Genomic DNA, 14656 nt, shown 5'->3' with positions numbered 1-14656 from the left:
CTCCAATCACAAAAAAAATTGTCTGATAACATTCCACTGATGTTTTACAAATCTGAGTGTGTGCCTATTCCATCATTACTGCTTCAGCTATAAAAGTGATAAGTTGTATTGTCATACATCCAAGTGAGCAGTAGTAATAAAAATAAACAGTGAGGTAGGTGAGAAAAGAATTTATGATGCATGGAAGAAAATTACCTACATTCTGAAGTAGCCATACAATCCGACAATTAGGCAGTTATTTATGAGATAATTAGTAATCTGATAAATGGTTGGCAGGGATCTGATGCAACTGCACTGTTTAAACCTTTGAATGGATCATTACTATCACTTGTGTGTAGCAATGGAGTGATGTTATGAAAGGTTATTATATTATTGTTTATTTTAACAGTGATTTAGCTCATATAATCGAAGTCTATTTTACCATTGTTTAACACATGTTTGCAGTGGTAAAAATGCAGCTATTCTTTACATGGATACAAAGTACCCAGCATGCCCACTCATATTATGAGAAATGGCGTGCCTGGTCAAGGGTTAGGCTACCTTATCCCAATTATGTACGAAACATAACAGAACTGTACATTAGGGATAACTGAATGGGGTAATGCATTTCTTTGGACACTGATGATAGTGGGAGGCTCAGGTTGTTTTCAACACCCCTGATTTAAGTTTTCTGTGATCTTCCTAAATCATTTCAAGAAAATGCTACGATAATACTTTCAACAAAGCCTGTCTTGTTATTATTACACACATATATATGACTTGTATATTTTCTCATATTAAAATGAAATACCATTTACTACTGTAAAATAGTCCTTAGATAAATAAATTACTAATACTAATAATTTTGTGTTTATTAAGTAGTTGCTTGACCTGTTATTACTAAAAATGTTTTTAAAAAAATACTAAGAAGAAGAAATACTTCAGTAATTTTTTTATTGTGTGCCTGGTAACATTTTACTGTTATCTTCTTGCAGTAATTCAGAATGTATCAATAATTCCATAAGCTGTTTTTGTTACTTTTTATATATAGTACTTACTGGCTGCTGTTATTTGTAACATTAAATAAATACTAATTAGAAGACTGCTGTGTCATCTACATTACTAATCTCTAAATTAGGGAGTGATTTCATATCAACTTACAACTAAGTTTCCAATTACAACTGTGGCCAAAAAGAAGGGTATACATGACCAGTCTCCAACAAGCATACAATCCCACATGGATTCTATCCATTCTCCACACAGTACACGAAATACAATCATGAAGGAATGCATGAAGTCTGTGAAGTTCCATCTGGGTAAATCCTGGTCTGGAAATCTTTCCACATAATCTGTTGAAACATTAGACATATAACAAAGTCAAGAATTGTTATAAAACAATGTGAAAGGTGGGTAAATACAGAAAATTTATGTAAAATGGGAAAAGACATGCTGATTTACAAAACCCTCATGTAGTTTTACCTCATTGTTCCACTTAATGAACATAGTATAAAAAGATGGGAATCACAAGAAGTTTCTAACATAATCAAAAATGATAATCTATTATTCTAGTATCTTCCATCACACTACGACAATGAAAGTAAGTTCAAACAGAAGTTGAGTTCGGTACACAAATGCATCGGCACTGGGAGAGGGATGGAAGAGGCAGGGAAGAAAGAGAAAGAGAAAGAGAAAGAGAAAGAAAAAGAGAAAGAGAGAGAGAGAATATCAGTAGTAAAATGTCCAGCTAGAAATTCATAAAGTATTTTGCAAAATTCTCACCATAAAAATAACTTGACATTATCAAAATGAAACATGAAAACTTATGGCCCAAAAGTATCATAAATTTTGAATTTGAAAGCATTAAGTTCCAAAGCTAGATCACTTGCTTTCTTATAAGTCAAATATTCTTACAGTCTGTAAGCTGTAATAGAATATTAGTCAGAGGGGAATGGTATATACTTTCATGCACAACTGGCTGTTATCGCAGGATACATAGGGACACACGACATCAATGGGTGCCCATCACATGATATACTGCATCTCCAAGGTCACATAGGAACAGAGTTCTCCATGTGCAACTATATTAAGGGTACATCATGTAAGTGCCTCTCAGGTACAAAAATCTGCAGCACTGAAAAAGTCAATTACTGCTGACAACTAATTATTTGTGAAACACTGCTATCAACTATCACAGAGTTTAATACTGGATGGAAAGATATGTAAAATAAAAGAATCATAACCAGACACAAACAGCAGACTAGTACGTGCAAATATAAACAATAACAGAAAATAGTATTCACACTAGCTTTTGACCTCTTGCTCTTTCTCCATTACAAGTACACACATTCACATACACAACCACACAGACACAGCGGGACAGTGCATTTGTATGTGTGTGTGTGTGTGTGTGTGTGTGTGTGTGTGTGTGTGTGTGTGTGTGTTTATTAAAGAAAGAGCAAGTGGTTGAAAGGTACTGTGAATACTGTTTTCTGTTATGTGTTCCTGTGTGCCACACATCAGTCCATTATAGATAAGTGGTTGCCATTCCATTATTTTACAGATTTTATTATTTAGTAGATAATGCCCAGTACAGAAAATCAAGTACCACTTCAATGTTAGAAAACAATGACTTGTAAGCAGTCATACAATCCAGAACCATGTCCTGGCTCTGGGGCAGATATCCTCACTACAAACCACCGGGAACAGATACTTGTGTGGGTACAGTAACATCACAATTAGATATTTGAAGATGATCTCGAGTGATAAGTTATGCACAGTACATGTTAATGGTGGAGTACAAGCATATTACAAATCACTAGAAATGGTGCATCCTGCCACTGGGGAATAATTCAGGTTGTGGAGGTGTCCTCCAGGGGGAGATGTGCATATTATAAGAAAGTAGACCCATAAAACAGATGCCATCATCTCTCACTTTCTTAATGACATTACCTGTGCATGTCACTCATGGTGGGTGTTAACATACAGTCCAACAATTAAGAGTTAAATACTTCTCTGTCACTTTCATGGGGTTTTTCTCCCCTAACCTCAGATATATCCACAGAATTTCCAGTTTCCACTGATTAAATTTGTAACAATTAGAAGTTGCAAACTAATTTGAATTTCCTCTCCAAGCACTTTACTGATTTGTATTTGAATGAATTATGTCTCCTTTTCTGAGTCAAGTTGTTCACTTATAGATACTGCATCTAAATTTCATCTCAATTAATATCTTTTCTTATTTTTCTGGTGATTTATCTTGCAAATTAAAAACTGTACAAACAGTGGAAGGAGTGAAGATAGCAACTCATTGCATAGTAGTGTCACTGATCAGTGACCAGGAATATAAATGAGAATTAGAATATGACACTTTAAAATGCATTTCTATCCCAGAATTCTGTAAAATTTAAGTGCCATGGGTGTGTGAAAGGGTTTAAAAAAAATTACTCCTGCACAGGTATGACAATTCTTCAGCTGCCTCCATCTAATACATTAATTAGGAAATAAGGATCAACATATGTGTTTATGATAGACTTCAAAATCTGCATCATTCATTTGGACACCAAGACAATAACATGTAGAGTTACATTTTAAGATTGATGATTAACATCTATTACTTAAGATGAGGACACATTTCTGTTTTCAACTGCATTTTTGAATGATTCAAAAGTTGATCACAATGGTTTGAAACCTTCTGCAATTGCAGAAATACATTCTTTAAAATGATGTGAAATTCTCCCACAAGACTTCATTGCACCTTTTCTACACTTTGAAAACAATGTCCTTTCATTATGGTTGTTAGTTTGGAGCTCACAGAGATATATTTTGGGGCCAAGTCAGAAGAAAGTGTGGGTGGGGTGTAACCCATGGTATGATGTTTCACACAAAAAACAAAACTGATGTATGAACCAGTGAATTATCATGATATAATATCCACAATCAGTTTCCCAGAGTTCAAGGTCTATTCATGTTCACAAAATCATATTAAACCCTGATAGTAGAGTGCACCTACAAAATTACTTGGTGTCTCACTGCACAGATGGTGCAACAAGGATGGGGAAGATGGTAATGGTGGGAGTTCCCTAGTGACAGAACAGCATAGTGGGACGGTGTAGTTCTACAGCTGAAGCTTTCATACAAATGCCTTTCTCACAGAATTTCTAAGCTACAGCTAGCGAGTTTTCAAACGATCATATTGAGAGGTAATGTCAGTACAACCAATAATTCGACAAGTCAACTGTTTATTACTGTAAACACAATGAGTTACAGGATTATGGTGAAACTGCAACAGAAGGAGCGGAATCGCTGAATTGTGAACCTTCGTTTCTTTTTCTTCTTGCCATGTTAAAATTAGGTTCTTCTACCAAAATATAGTGGGGTTTACACAATTTTTCACCTAACTAATATGCTAATGGGGTTGCAATTAAGGCAGAATCCTGACATGCCTGGTATTAAACAAATATTTCAGGACAAATCAGGTCAATAGGTTATGAAAAAGGTCATTCCTGGTATAATCGTAAAAGTATAATTTGTTCACTTATGTTGTTGCAAACCCAAACTAATTCTCATTTCACCAGCTGTCAGTGGCCTTTAAAACAATTACATTATTTCTTTGAAAAAATCTGTAGTTCCTTTTGTATATTAATAGATACATTGCAAAACAGTCACTGCTTCGTATGCTATCATTTGCCAGAAACTAGTTTTGGTGTCTCAAGCCATTTTATGAGATATCAGGGATGTTACTAATATTTCACTTCACTCTATTTCATGTATGTGTGGGCAGAAGTGAGTCCATTACATACAATCCATTTCCTCAAGATTTGAGATAGATATAGATCTCATCTCAAGTTTAAAGAAAAATTCAATATGTTACCTACATTTCACACACAGCAAAATATGACTTAACATGCACAAAACACAAACTCATAGCAATCTCAATTTTTCATTACAAACTATTCAAATTCCAGACAATAGTTTATTTAATTATGAAATATCACAATAACTATGATGAGTAATGAAATGACAGATGAAGCTGACAAATAAGGCTATGAGATCTGAAAGAATAAATTTCTATTTATTTATTTTTTTATTGACTGGTTTCTTTAAATTCACATGAGAATGATTGCAGAGCATCCAGCATTTGTAAGCCTCCATTCTTGCAGAGTAGCTCTGCCTATGCCTAAGCAGGCAGAGAATGTTTTGTACATAATGGGCCATCAGCAAACTGAGTGTCTGCCCCTTTGAGGGATAAACTCATCTAGCAATCAGAACAAGAATGCGTTTCTGTGCAGGGGACAAGTTATCTTGCTTGAGCTCTACAGTACTACGTTTAATAGATACCCATGGGTAAAAACCCATCATCAACCATTTACGTGAAAAGATCTCTGGGTAGTGGATTACCACTGACTATCTACAGTGCTCCCAGAAGTGATCAATAGCTCCTGGAAATGTACCATGGCCCCATGGACAACATGAAAGTGCTACATTTGTTAGTCCAAAAGTCACAACATAATCAACAACTTAAAATGAACAGTGTGACATAGTCACTGACAGTCCAGTTGCTTATTTTTACACTAAACTTCAGTGTACCAATCAGTCAATGTTCCCTATCAATTTAAATGTCAAAGCAAACATCAAATCAAAATATATGTTTCACATTGTTTTCCTTATGTTTGGGTACACAACCAACAACTATTGATAGTGCCTCTGAGGCTGTCAGTCATTTGACTGAAATATTTTGTTGATCAGTAGCAAATGCCTGCTGACTAATAATGATACAACACAATAAAGTTACACGTGAAAATTACTGTCTTTCTAAAAATCAAAGATAGGCAAAAGTGATCTCAAGAGCTGCAGACCAATTTCAGTGCTTTGTCATCTGTATAAATTGTGAGAGAGGATGGTATGTGCTGGGACGGCTTCTAAAATTTATACACTTCTTATACCTCATCAGACCGAATTAAGGCCAGGAAAGCACTATACATCACAAATACAGAGTTTGATCCAGCACTTCAAAGCTCAAATTGAAAGCAAAAATATGGTAGGAGTCTTTTTCATTGATTTATCAGCTACATACAACAAATTACACCATCAGACTCTGCTCTGCAAATTTTATAAAATTACTGTTGGTTATAGCTTTGTGGTAGGCCTTAGTAAACAGACAATGCATAGTATCTTCCAGGGCAGCATCCTGTCATCAATTTTTTTGAACATTTCTGCTAAAGACCAACCTTACAAAAAGAATTATATATGTGTGCTGGTTACCTACATCTGACAGTACAGACTGCAAAATTTAAAGAAGTGGAACAAGTCCACTCTGTTACCCTGAATACCCTATTTCAATGAAATAAAAAGAATCAGCTCATAACAATCCTCCCAAATGTATGTGTTCCACTTTTCAACTGAGAAACAAGGATGAAGCAACCAAACTCAAAATTAAAGTGGACATGAGCTGCAGCATTAGTTTTCCTAGAATACTTCAGTGCAACCTTAAGCTGTACTGTAGGACACAGAATACACTACCTGACCACCTTGCCATTTGAAACAACATTCTTTGCAAATTGACAGGGGCTAACTGAGGTGCACATCCTTGAACAATGAGAACAAGAGCCCTGCTCTTGTGTTTTCAGCAGGTGAGTATGCCAGTCCTGTGTGGTACCAGTCAGCACATATACATCAGGTTGATATTACATTAAACGATTCATGTAGAATTATAACTGGATGTCTGAAACTACATCCATCTACAGGTTTTGAAAAGCTCATTCACGTACGTGACAGAGCACTGACATCAAGACTAGAACACTGCTAAGCAATAAATTTTGTAAATAGTTATATATAACATTTCTTATGACTGAAAGAGAATCAGAGGTCGCTGCTGGAAAGAAATTATATGGGAATATGTATACTACTCAGAAGCCACCTTAACAAGGACCCATGAGGTCAAGTGATATAAAGATGCATACAAATGATTACTTCTTACTCAACTTCTCTTTCCTCCTTCTCCTTGTCTCTCCAGCTCATGAATTTCCTCATCAGCTTTACTGAACAGTTTACCTACTGAAAGTAACAGTCAGCACATCTTTCTTTATATTTGTTAATCATTTCAAAAGAAATTATGAAGTGATTTGTAAACGTAACCTTGACAATAGTGCATGGGCTGGTTCTGCAGTAAATCTTCCACTAATTAGGTAGCTAAGTACCAGTGACAAAAATTTCTTAAATCCCTGATATTTTGACCAGCACTACACTAGGTAGTTTTCTAACTTTTGGTACAAATGTGGTTAATACCATTTTAGTCTGTTAGCTCCACAGAAGGACAATGTCAGAAATGTTCGTGATGACTTTAAGCACATTGTTTTCCTCTCAATTGTTCAGTGCCTTAATTACATTAACCTTTAGTCCTTCTATTAGTTAAAAATCATTTATCTTTTTAAGCTTGGACATTTTATTAATTTCTGTTTAATTCTTGTAGTAGTTTGTAAAATTTGTAACATAACACTTACATAAACAACAAAAAGAAATGATGACATGATCTAGTAATCAATGTAATAATTAATAGTTCATGAAAAAAATTCTATGCATCAACAAAATAAAGATGATTTCACATACCTGTATAGTTCTTACCAAATAACTGCATACCCATAACAGCAAATATGAATATAATTATACATAACACAAAGGTCAAATTTCCTAAGGCACCAACAGTTCTACCCATTATAGAAATTAGCAAATTCAGAGTTGGCCATGATTTTGCAAGCTTGAAAACTCTGAGCTGTAACAAAATAAATATTTCAGCTTCCAGATTTAAAATGATATTGAACACATCCAGCTATTAGCAAGTGGTCAGTATTCTAAATCTCATACAATCTACTCACCAGTCGAAATGACCTGAGCACTGACAGGCCTTGAACTCCTTCAAGTCCCAGTTCCAATAAAGACAGAGCCACAATAATAAAATCAAAAATATTCCAGCCTTCTTGAAAATAATATTTTGGACTCATGGCGATTAGTTTTAAAGTTGCTTCAATTGCAAAAGTTGCTGTGAAGAACTGCAAGCATTTATTTTAAGTTATTATATTTAATATGTAATATATCATTCAGAAATTTTACTATGAAAATAATTTCAAAAAATAGCAGCAAATTAGTGATACAAAGTTATATATATTTTTCTTGTCAACAATATAGATATGTCATATCAATTAGCTAAAAATAATGATAATAATTATTATTATTATCATACTCTTAAGACTTACATAATTTCCACTTTTCAATGCTTTTTCCATGTCCTTGTTCATGTCATGATGATCAAGAGCCATGAAAAGTGTGTTGACAACGATGCACAATGTAATGAAGAGTTCAACAAAAGGATCAAACACTATGAGTGCAACATATTCTTGGAATTTTAACCACAACCAACAGCAGTCCCATACACAGAAGATATCAATGCAACGAATACAGAACGCAAGAATTTTTTCTTTCACTGTAGGACCTTCATCATCATCATCATCAGCTGCTGACAAAAAAATCAGAGGGAAATTATTACTTCAAGAATGTCTCTTGTATCATAACAACATGAAAAAGTAAAGTCAAATGATAAGACAGAAAGTCAAAAGAAACCAAAATTTCTTTCATAATGTCATCTCTACATACACAAGTAAATAAATATAGCTATGAGGCACAGCATGAAAATGCTGGATCCAATACTACATAAATTTATAAATGACAGTTAGACAGCTTTGATATGCTATTTAATTTATTTTCTTTCAATGATTTCCAATACATATATTTGTCCTTTGCAAACATCAAACCATTTTTCCAAGTATCATCTGGTAACTAGGTACTTTCATCATCACTTACTGGTCAAAGGATCTTCATTTAAAGGCTTCTTCATAGGTAGTTAATATTCCTCACATGCAAGCTGTCCAAGTGGCGTCAACTTGAAAGGTTGGACCAAGCCAGGAGTCACACAAATGTATGTAAGGAGCACTACCAAAGACGCTCCAGCACAACTGAATAGGAGCTTTAATAATTTACGTGGTTGCCAGTACTATTATGGGAGGCTAATACAACAATAAACCAAAAACTGTTTCCCAAAAAAAAAAAAAATCTCCATGAAACTGTGACATACTTGTGCAAATTGGAGGAAAGAAAAAGTAGTAAGTACCAGAATGTGTGTGGTTGAATTTTACAAGGAGAGGTGCACAAAGACATAGGTATCGGCAGAAATTTTTCCAAGAGGGAGCAAGATTCAAAACTGCCAGTTTTGATACAACTGATTCTCTAAGCCTGAAAACATGTTGTGCCCCAAAACCTATACTTACAAGAAAGCACACAAAACTTACTGTCTCTCAAAAGATAGACAATTATTTACTCAGTATTTTTAAGATAGATTACTTTGATACCTAAATGGCAAGCATATTTCAATAGCATGGGCAAAGTACTCTTTTATGGTATTAATTAGAACATGTATGGCACTTTTTTGATTCAATGATTTGAAGTTACATCCTGATTTGATTAAATCCAGGGCATATAACAAATTATGAACAAAAACTACAAAACATTCACAAAAATAATTAATTCATACTCTCATAATGATATATTGAAACTGAAAATTAAAAATCTGAAATAGTAAAGAAGAAAAAAAGTATGAAAGGTTGAGAAAGTCCTGCTGAATACCCACAAAAATGACAAGATTAATATCTCTTGAACTAGTGAAAAAAAAAAAAAAAAGAAAAAGTTATTCAGAGACATCTTGGTGGATTTAATTTATAGCCAGTGGGTTCCATCAAGACACAAGTATTATGGAAAAGCTCCATGAACACAAAAGGGGCTATCTGGAAGGAAGGCAACATTCTTTTGATGAGACACTATTGAGAAAGTTTAGAGAACTAGCATTTGCGTCTTTCTGCAGAACAATTCTACTGCCACCAACACATCCCATGCATGGACCATGAAGACACAATAAAAGATATTACAGTTGATACAGAAGCATATAGACAGTCAGTTTTCCCTCAACCCTTTTGCAAGTGGAACCCTACATCAAGCACCATATGCTGCCTTGGCGAGTATGTATGTAGATGCAGCTGCAGACCATGCCATCTATAGCACTTTATTTGTTTGTAAAACTTAACAACAGTTCATGTCAATGGCTTTTTTTTGAATTATTTTCATGATTTGTATTTTTTAATGTTGACTGGCATAAATTATGTTGAACAAATGCGTTTTGAATGCTACATTTCTTAGGAGGTTGACTAGTAGGTAAAATATTGCACAGGACCAACACACAACTAGATGAAAGTGGGAAACCTCCCAAAACAATCCTCAGTTGGAAAATAGAACCAACTTTTAGCATTCTAGGACTGCAGTCAACAAGGTTATTTTTGTTTCTCCAGTTTGTCACATTACTGTGTAGCATGCTAACTGGTATGCAAAATTCAGTGCTCTGCGACTACATGTGATCTTGTGTTGCACCCACAGACTTTGTAGAAGATCCCAGTTGTTATATCCTAGCCAGTAATGCCACCCGAGCCCGCTGCCAAAAGGTTGGCAGCATCAAAGTTCGGACGCCGTCCGCATAAGCAGCGCCAGTGAGACAGGAAATCGCTGCAAGTCTGCGCGCGCCACCGCTGGCTTCTGGTTTCTTAAGCGCTGGAGTCGCGAGTTCTAGGACAGTTCTGTATTCGCCGCTCAGTTGTATACTCGCCACCGAATTGTGTACTTGCTAGTCAGTTGTGTGTTCATCGCAGCAGAGTTGTTGTTTGTCATCACCCGACGCTGACCTAGCCGCTCCGACTCGAACTAGACAGATTTCTGTAGACACGGAGTTCACTACTGTGTTTCTGTATCTTCGTTAATAAAGATAAGTACCGACTTTTATTTAATCAGAGTGTTTGGGTTTTCATCTTCTGTTCACTGTTCCAGCGGACCAGTCGGCCTGCTATTAAAAGTGTGGCGGTGACTTCGTAAGCCGTTTCTACAGCGAATTGCTTGTCGCTACGAACGCCGCCACAAAACCAGTCCTGGAGAGCACATTGCTTCGACTCAAAATTTCTTATCCCCCCCCCCCCCCCTTTTCTAATGCAGAAAATTGTATTTTCTTTTTTTGGTTGATTTTTTTAGGACTAAGTATAAATGTACACATCTACAACATAGCATGGCTGTGTCCTGCTGAGTGTGTTAAAACAGCTCTGTCATGTAAAATTGAATGCAAAATAAGCAAGCCATCATGGGTTTTCTTTTCCACAGACAAATGGTAAAGTACTGCTGTGCTTCCATGGTGCATGAGCAGGAGGAGAAGACATCCATATGGGAACTGCGAAGGAATGACAAGCACTTATACTGCTGCCATGTTTATATACTGGGAATTGGCTTACAGAATCCATGCATCAAAGTGTTAGATCGGTTCATTTCTGAAGCTTGACATTGGCTGAACGAAAAAGTGGCAGAAAAAGTTTTAAGACACTATTTTGATACATTTCTGTAAACATTTTGTGTCCATCTGGGTTGCAAATCAATGAAGAAACCAGAGCCACATGTAGGAATTGGCAGGATTTCCTGTAAATAGAGTGGCAACTAAGAAAAGCCAAGGTGTATAATTGTTGCTAAAGTTTAAGTATTTCTAAGAAAACCCAAAGTGTATAATTATTGCTAAAGTTTAAGTATTTCTCACCATGGCATGCAATTTTTAATTTGTAGCTCAATGTAACCAGAGACAATGTTTGCTAAGAATTCCGCTAAGGTTTAACACAACTTTGCTCATGTTGAAGACAGCGCTAAAAAACTAAGTCTCGAAAACTTGATAGATTAAATTTTCAGAAATTTTTTACCTATAAAGAGAAAATAACTGAATTTGAGACTATACAGAATGTAATAAAAAATGCTCATGGAGAAAATTTCTTTCTTCTATATCGGCTATGGGAATGTTATCAAAATGAAAACCAAAAAAGAGGAACAGGAAGTTGCTGAAATCACGCCAGATGCCAATGTGTCCCTTTCCAATGAAAATCTGAACATTTCAAATCCACAACATGCTGCAAGTAAAGAAGCTAGCCAGAATTCATCAGCAAGAGATGACACAGAAGACAGGCCGACACCTATAGTAATTAAAACTCCAACCAAATGTATTAAAGAAGTGCTTCTGTGGTCAGAAATGCCAAAAAGGAAAGGAAATTGTCAAGTGGAATGAGACCATTTGTTTTTAACCTCAAGAAAGTGGAATGAGCTGCATGAGGAAAAGGTAAAAATGAACGAGGACGCCATGAAACAGAAAGAAAAACAAATGCAGGAAAGCGAAGAGAAGAAAATGCAAAAACAAGGTACTGAACAAATTAAGAAGAAGAAGAACAGGAAGAGAGATACCAGCATTGTGACAGAGCTGACATCCCAAGCTAAGCATTCAGAGGTTGAGAATGCTCCAGCTTCTACACGTGGTTGCATGCAGAATAAAGAAAAAGAGTGTCATGGAACGTGCTTCAAATATACAAGAAGTGTTTCTTCCAAGAAGGGATATGAATGTAATGGCAGTAAAAAAACTTTTCCACTCTACATGTATCTCCAACAGGCATCAAATACATACCCCATATGATCCAGATGATGATCTTTTTTATGCCATAATTGTTGCTTGGTAAATGATAGTGTTAATACTGATGATTTTGATGACGACAGTGATTTCTCTGAATCAGTGGAATAAATTCTTACATCTTGCATCACACAAAGGCCTATACAAAGCAGTTCTTTAGAAATAGTACTCACACAAAGGAAGGGACTGAGAACAAACTCAATTTGGTGTTTCTGTAATTCATAGTTGTATTTGTAGACAGTGTTATGTTATGTAACTGAATTAATAAGCTGTTTTATTCATTTTTCTTAATTTTCTTACATTTTACCTTCTACTGCAGTACCAAGTATTATGAACAGCTTGTGATAGCTAGTTATGAGTAATAATATTAATAATAATAAGTAATGTTGATACAAATTGCGAATTGCAATAAAATTAATAATAATAAGTAATGTTGATACAAATTGTGAATGCCAATGACTGGTATTATGTGGATGCCAACAACTGGAAAACTGTGCCAATAACTGGCAAAATTTTACATATTTTTAAGCAACTTTTTCATATGGAAAATAAAGTATAAAACTTTTGTAGTTGTAGAACAATGTTACTTTAATATTAGAGTATGTTTTGTGTTAGAATTATACTTCAAGCAAGGCAAGAGTTGAAGATACATAATTTATCCTACAAATATGTTCTTAAACTGCCAATAACTGGGTGGTTTACCCTACATTCTTTCAAATTGGATTTATATTCACTTGCTGCTTGCTCAATGAGTCACAAGACCCTGACTAATCTGAATGCCTCATAATTGCTACTTTTAAGCATTTCCTGGAATATAATGTTAACTCTAAGCAAACAAATTTTACCTATTTCACTCCAATCTGATACCAACACTACATATATCTGCACATATATCATGTGTTTTACAGAATACTGCACATATTCAGCCTCAATGCTAAACAGCAAAACACTGAAACCATCAATTTTTGCAATTGAATTGAAATTCATTTTGACAGATTATTTCAGTGTTCATAAGTAGACTTTTAAATACTTTTAAATACTTGGGTAGGAATGGGTATGAGGACTAAAATAGCTCAATAATAATCTAATATTTTCATGGTATTCTGCAAGTTGGTTCTCATGTAACCACCCATCAATTAACACTTAATGATTTTCAAACACACTGATGAGCTCCTTGAGTTGAGTGTCTTATTAAAGTGATCTACTCACTCACATGCAGCATTATTTCTTTCCATTCACTGAACCTATATGCCATTTTATGGAAACTGTTTTTTTCCCTGTTTTGGAAATAAATATAACAGCTTCTTCACTACGGCAAAAGTCTTCTTCACTCATAGCCTATAATGACAATATGTGATACTGTCACAGGAGAAACGGTCAGTATTAAGAGATATATCAGGAACAATCATTCAAAACAAAAAGTCTGCTAAACACTGGCTCCAGAATACAGAACTTAAGAGCAGTGAGCACGTCTTCATTTTCAATACTGTGAAACAAACCTGTTCTACTGCAAGCTCTTTGCTTTTCATTTTCTGAGAGGTGGTGGTATGGACCCAAACATGAAAAAAATGTCCTGTGAACATGAGTAAAATCTATGAGCACTTGTTCATTTTCTGTACTGTGAAACATCTTTTTCTACAGAAGAAGTGCTCATAGCTCTTAAGGTATGCAGTTTAGAGCCTATGTTTACCAGTCAATTCTTTTTTATTTTGGTCCATATTACCTCCTCTCAAAATACGGGAAGCAAAGAGGTTGCAGTACAAGAAATTTCTTACACAGTATCAAAGATGAAGAAGTGTTCATAATTCTTAAGGTATGGATTTTAGAGCCTGTGTTTACTAGGCTTTTTTGCTTTCATTCCTTTCATGTTGCTGAATATTGATCATTCCTCCTGGGAAACACTGTGTTACAAGCTGAACCAGTGTGAGGCTACTCTGACAGTCCATGCTACGTGTCTATCATACTTAAGATGTTGACAATAGTTCCTCTCCCTTTCCCTGTTATCAACCATCCACAACTAACATCCATGTGACAATGCTACTGTATAAGGTGCTCATCCGTACTTGTTACTTAACTTGTAATCCAACTTATAGATCTCACTGG

General features: G+C 35.3%; 1 protein-coding gene across 1 annotated transcript in view; it reads right to left on the bottom strand.

Moving 5' to 3' along the window:
• Positions 1-14656, bottom strand: part of LOC124623171 (sodium channel protein para) — an 876466-nt gene that overhangs the window by 339278 nt on the left and 522532 nt on the right. Inside the window, exons 16-19 of the mRNA XM_047148975.1 lie at positions 8229-8488; positions 7851-8024; positions 7585-7747; positions 1141-1328 (exon numbers count right to left, since the gene is read on the bottom strand). Of these exons, the coding sequence (XP_047004931.1) occupies positions 1141-1328; positions 7585-7747; positions 7851-8024; positions 8229-8488 (785 nt within the window). The remainder of the gene's footprint in view (positions 1-1140; positions 1329-7584; positions 7748-7850; positions 8025-8228; positions 8489-14656) is intronic.

Source organism: Schistocerca americana, chromosome 7 (genome assembly GCF_021461395.2).
Source record: "Schistocerca americana isolate TAMUIC-IGC-003095 chromosome 7, iqSchAmer2.1, whole genome shotgun sequence".
In the NCBI taxonomy this organism is placed as follows: Eukaryota; Metazoa; Arthropoda; class Insecta; order Orthoptera; family Acrididae; genus Schistocerca; species Schistocerca americana.
This window is presented reverse-complemented; position numbering and strand designations above follow the sequence as displayed.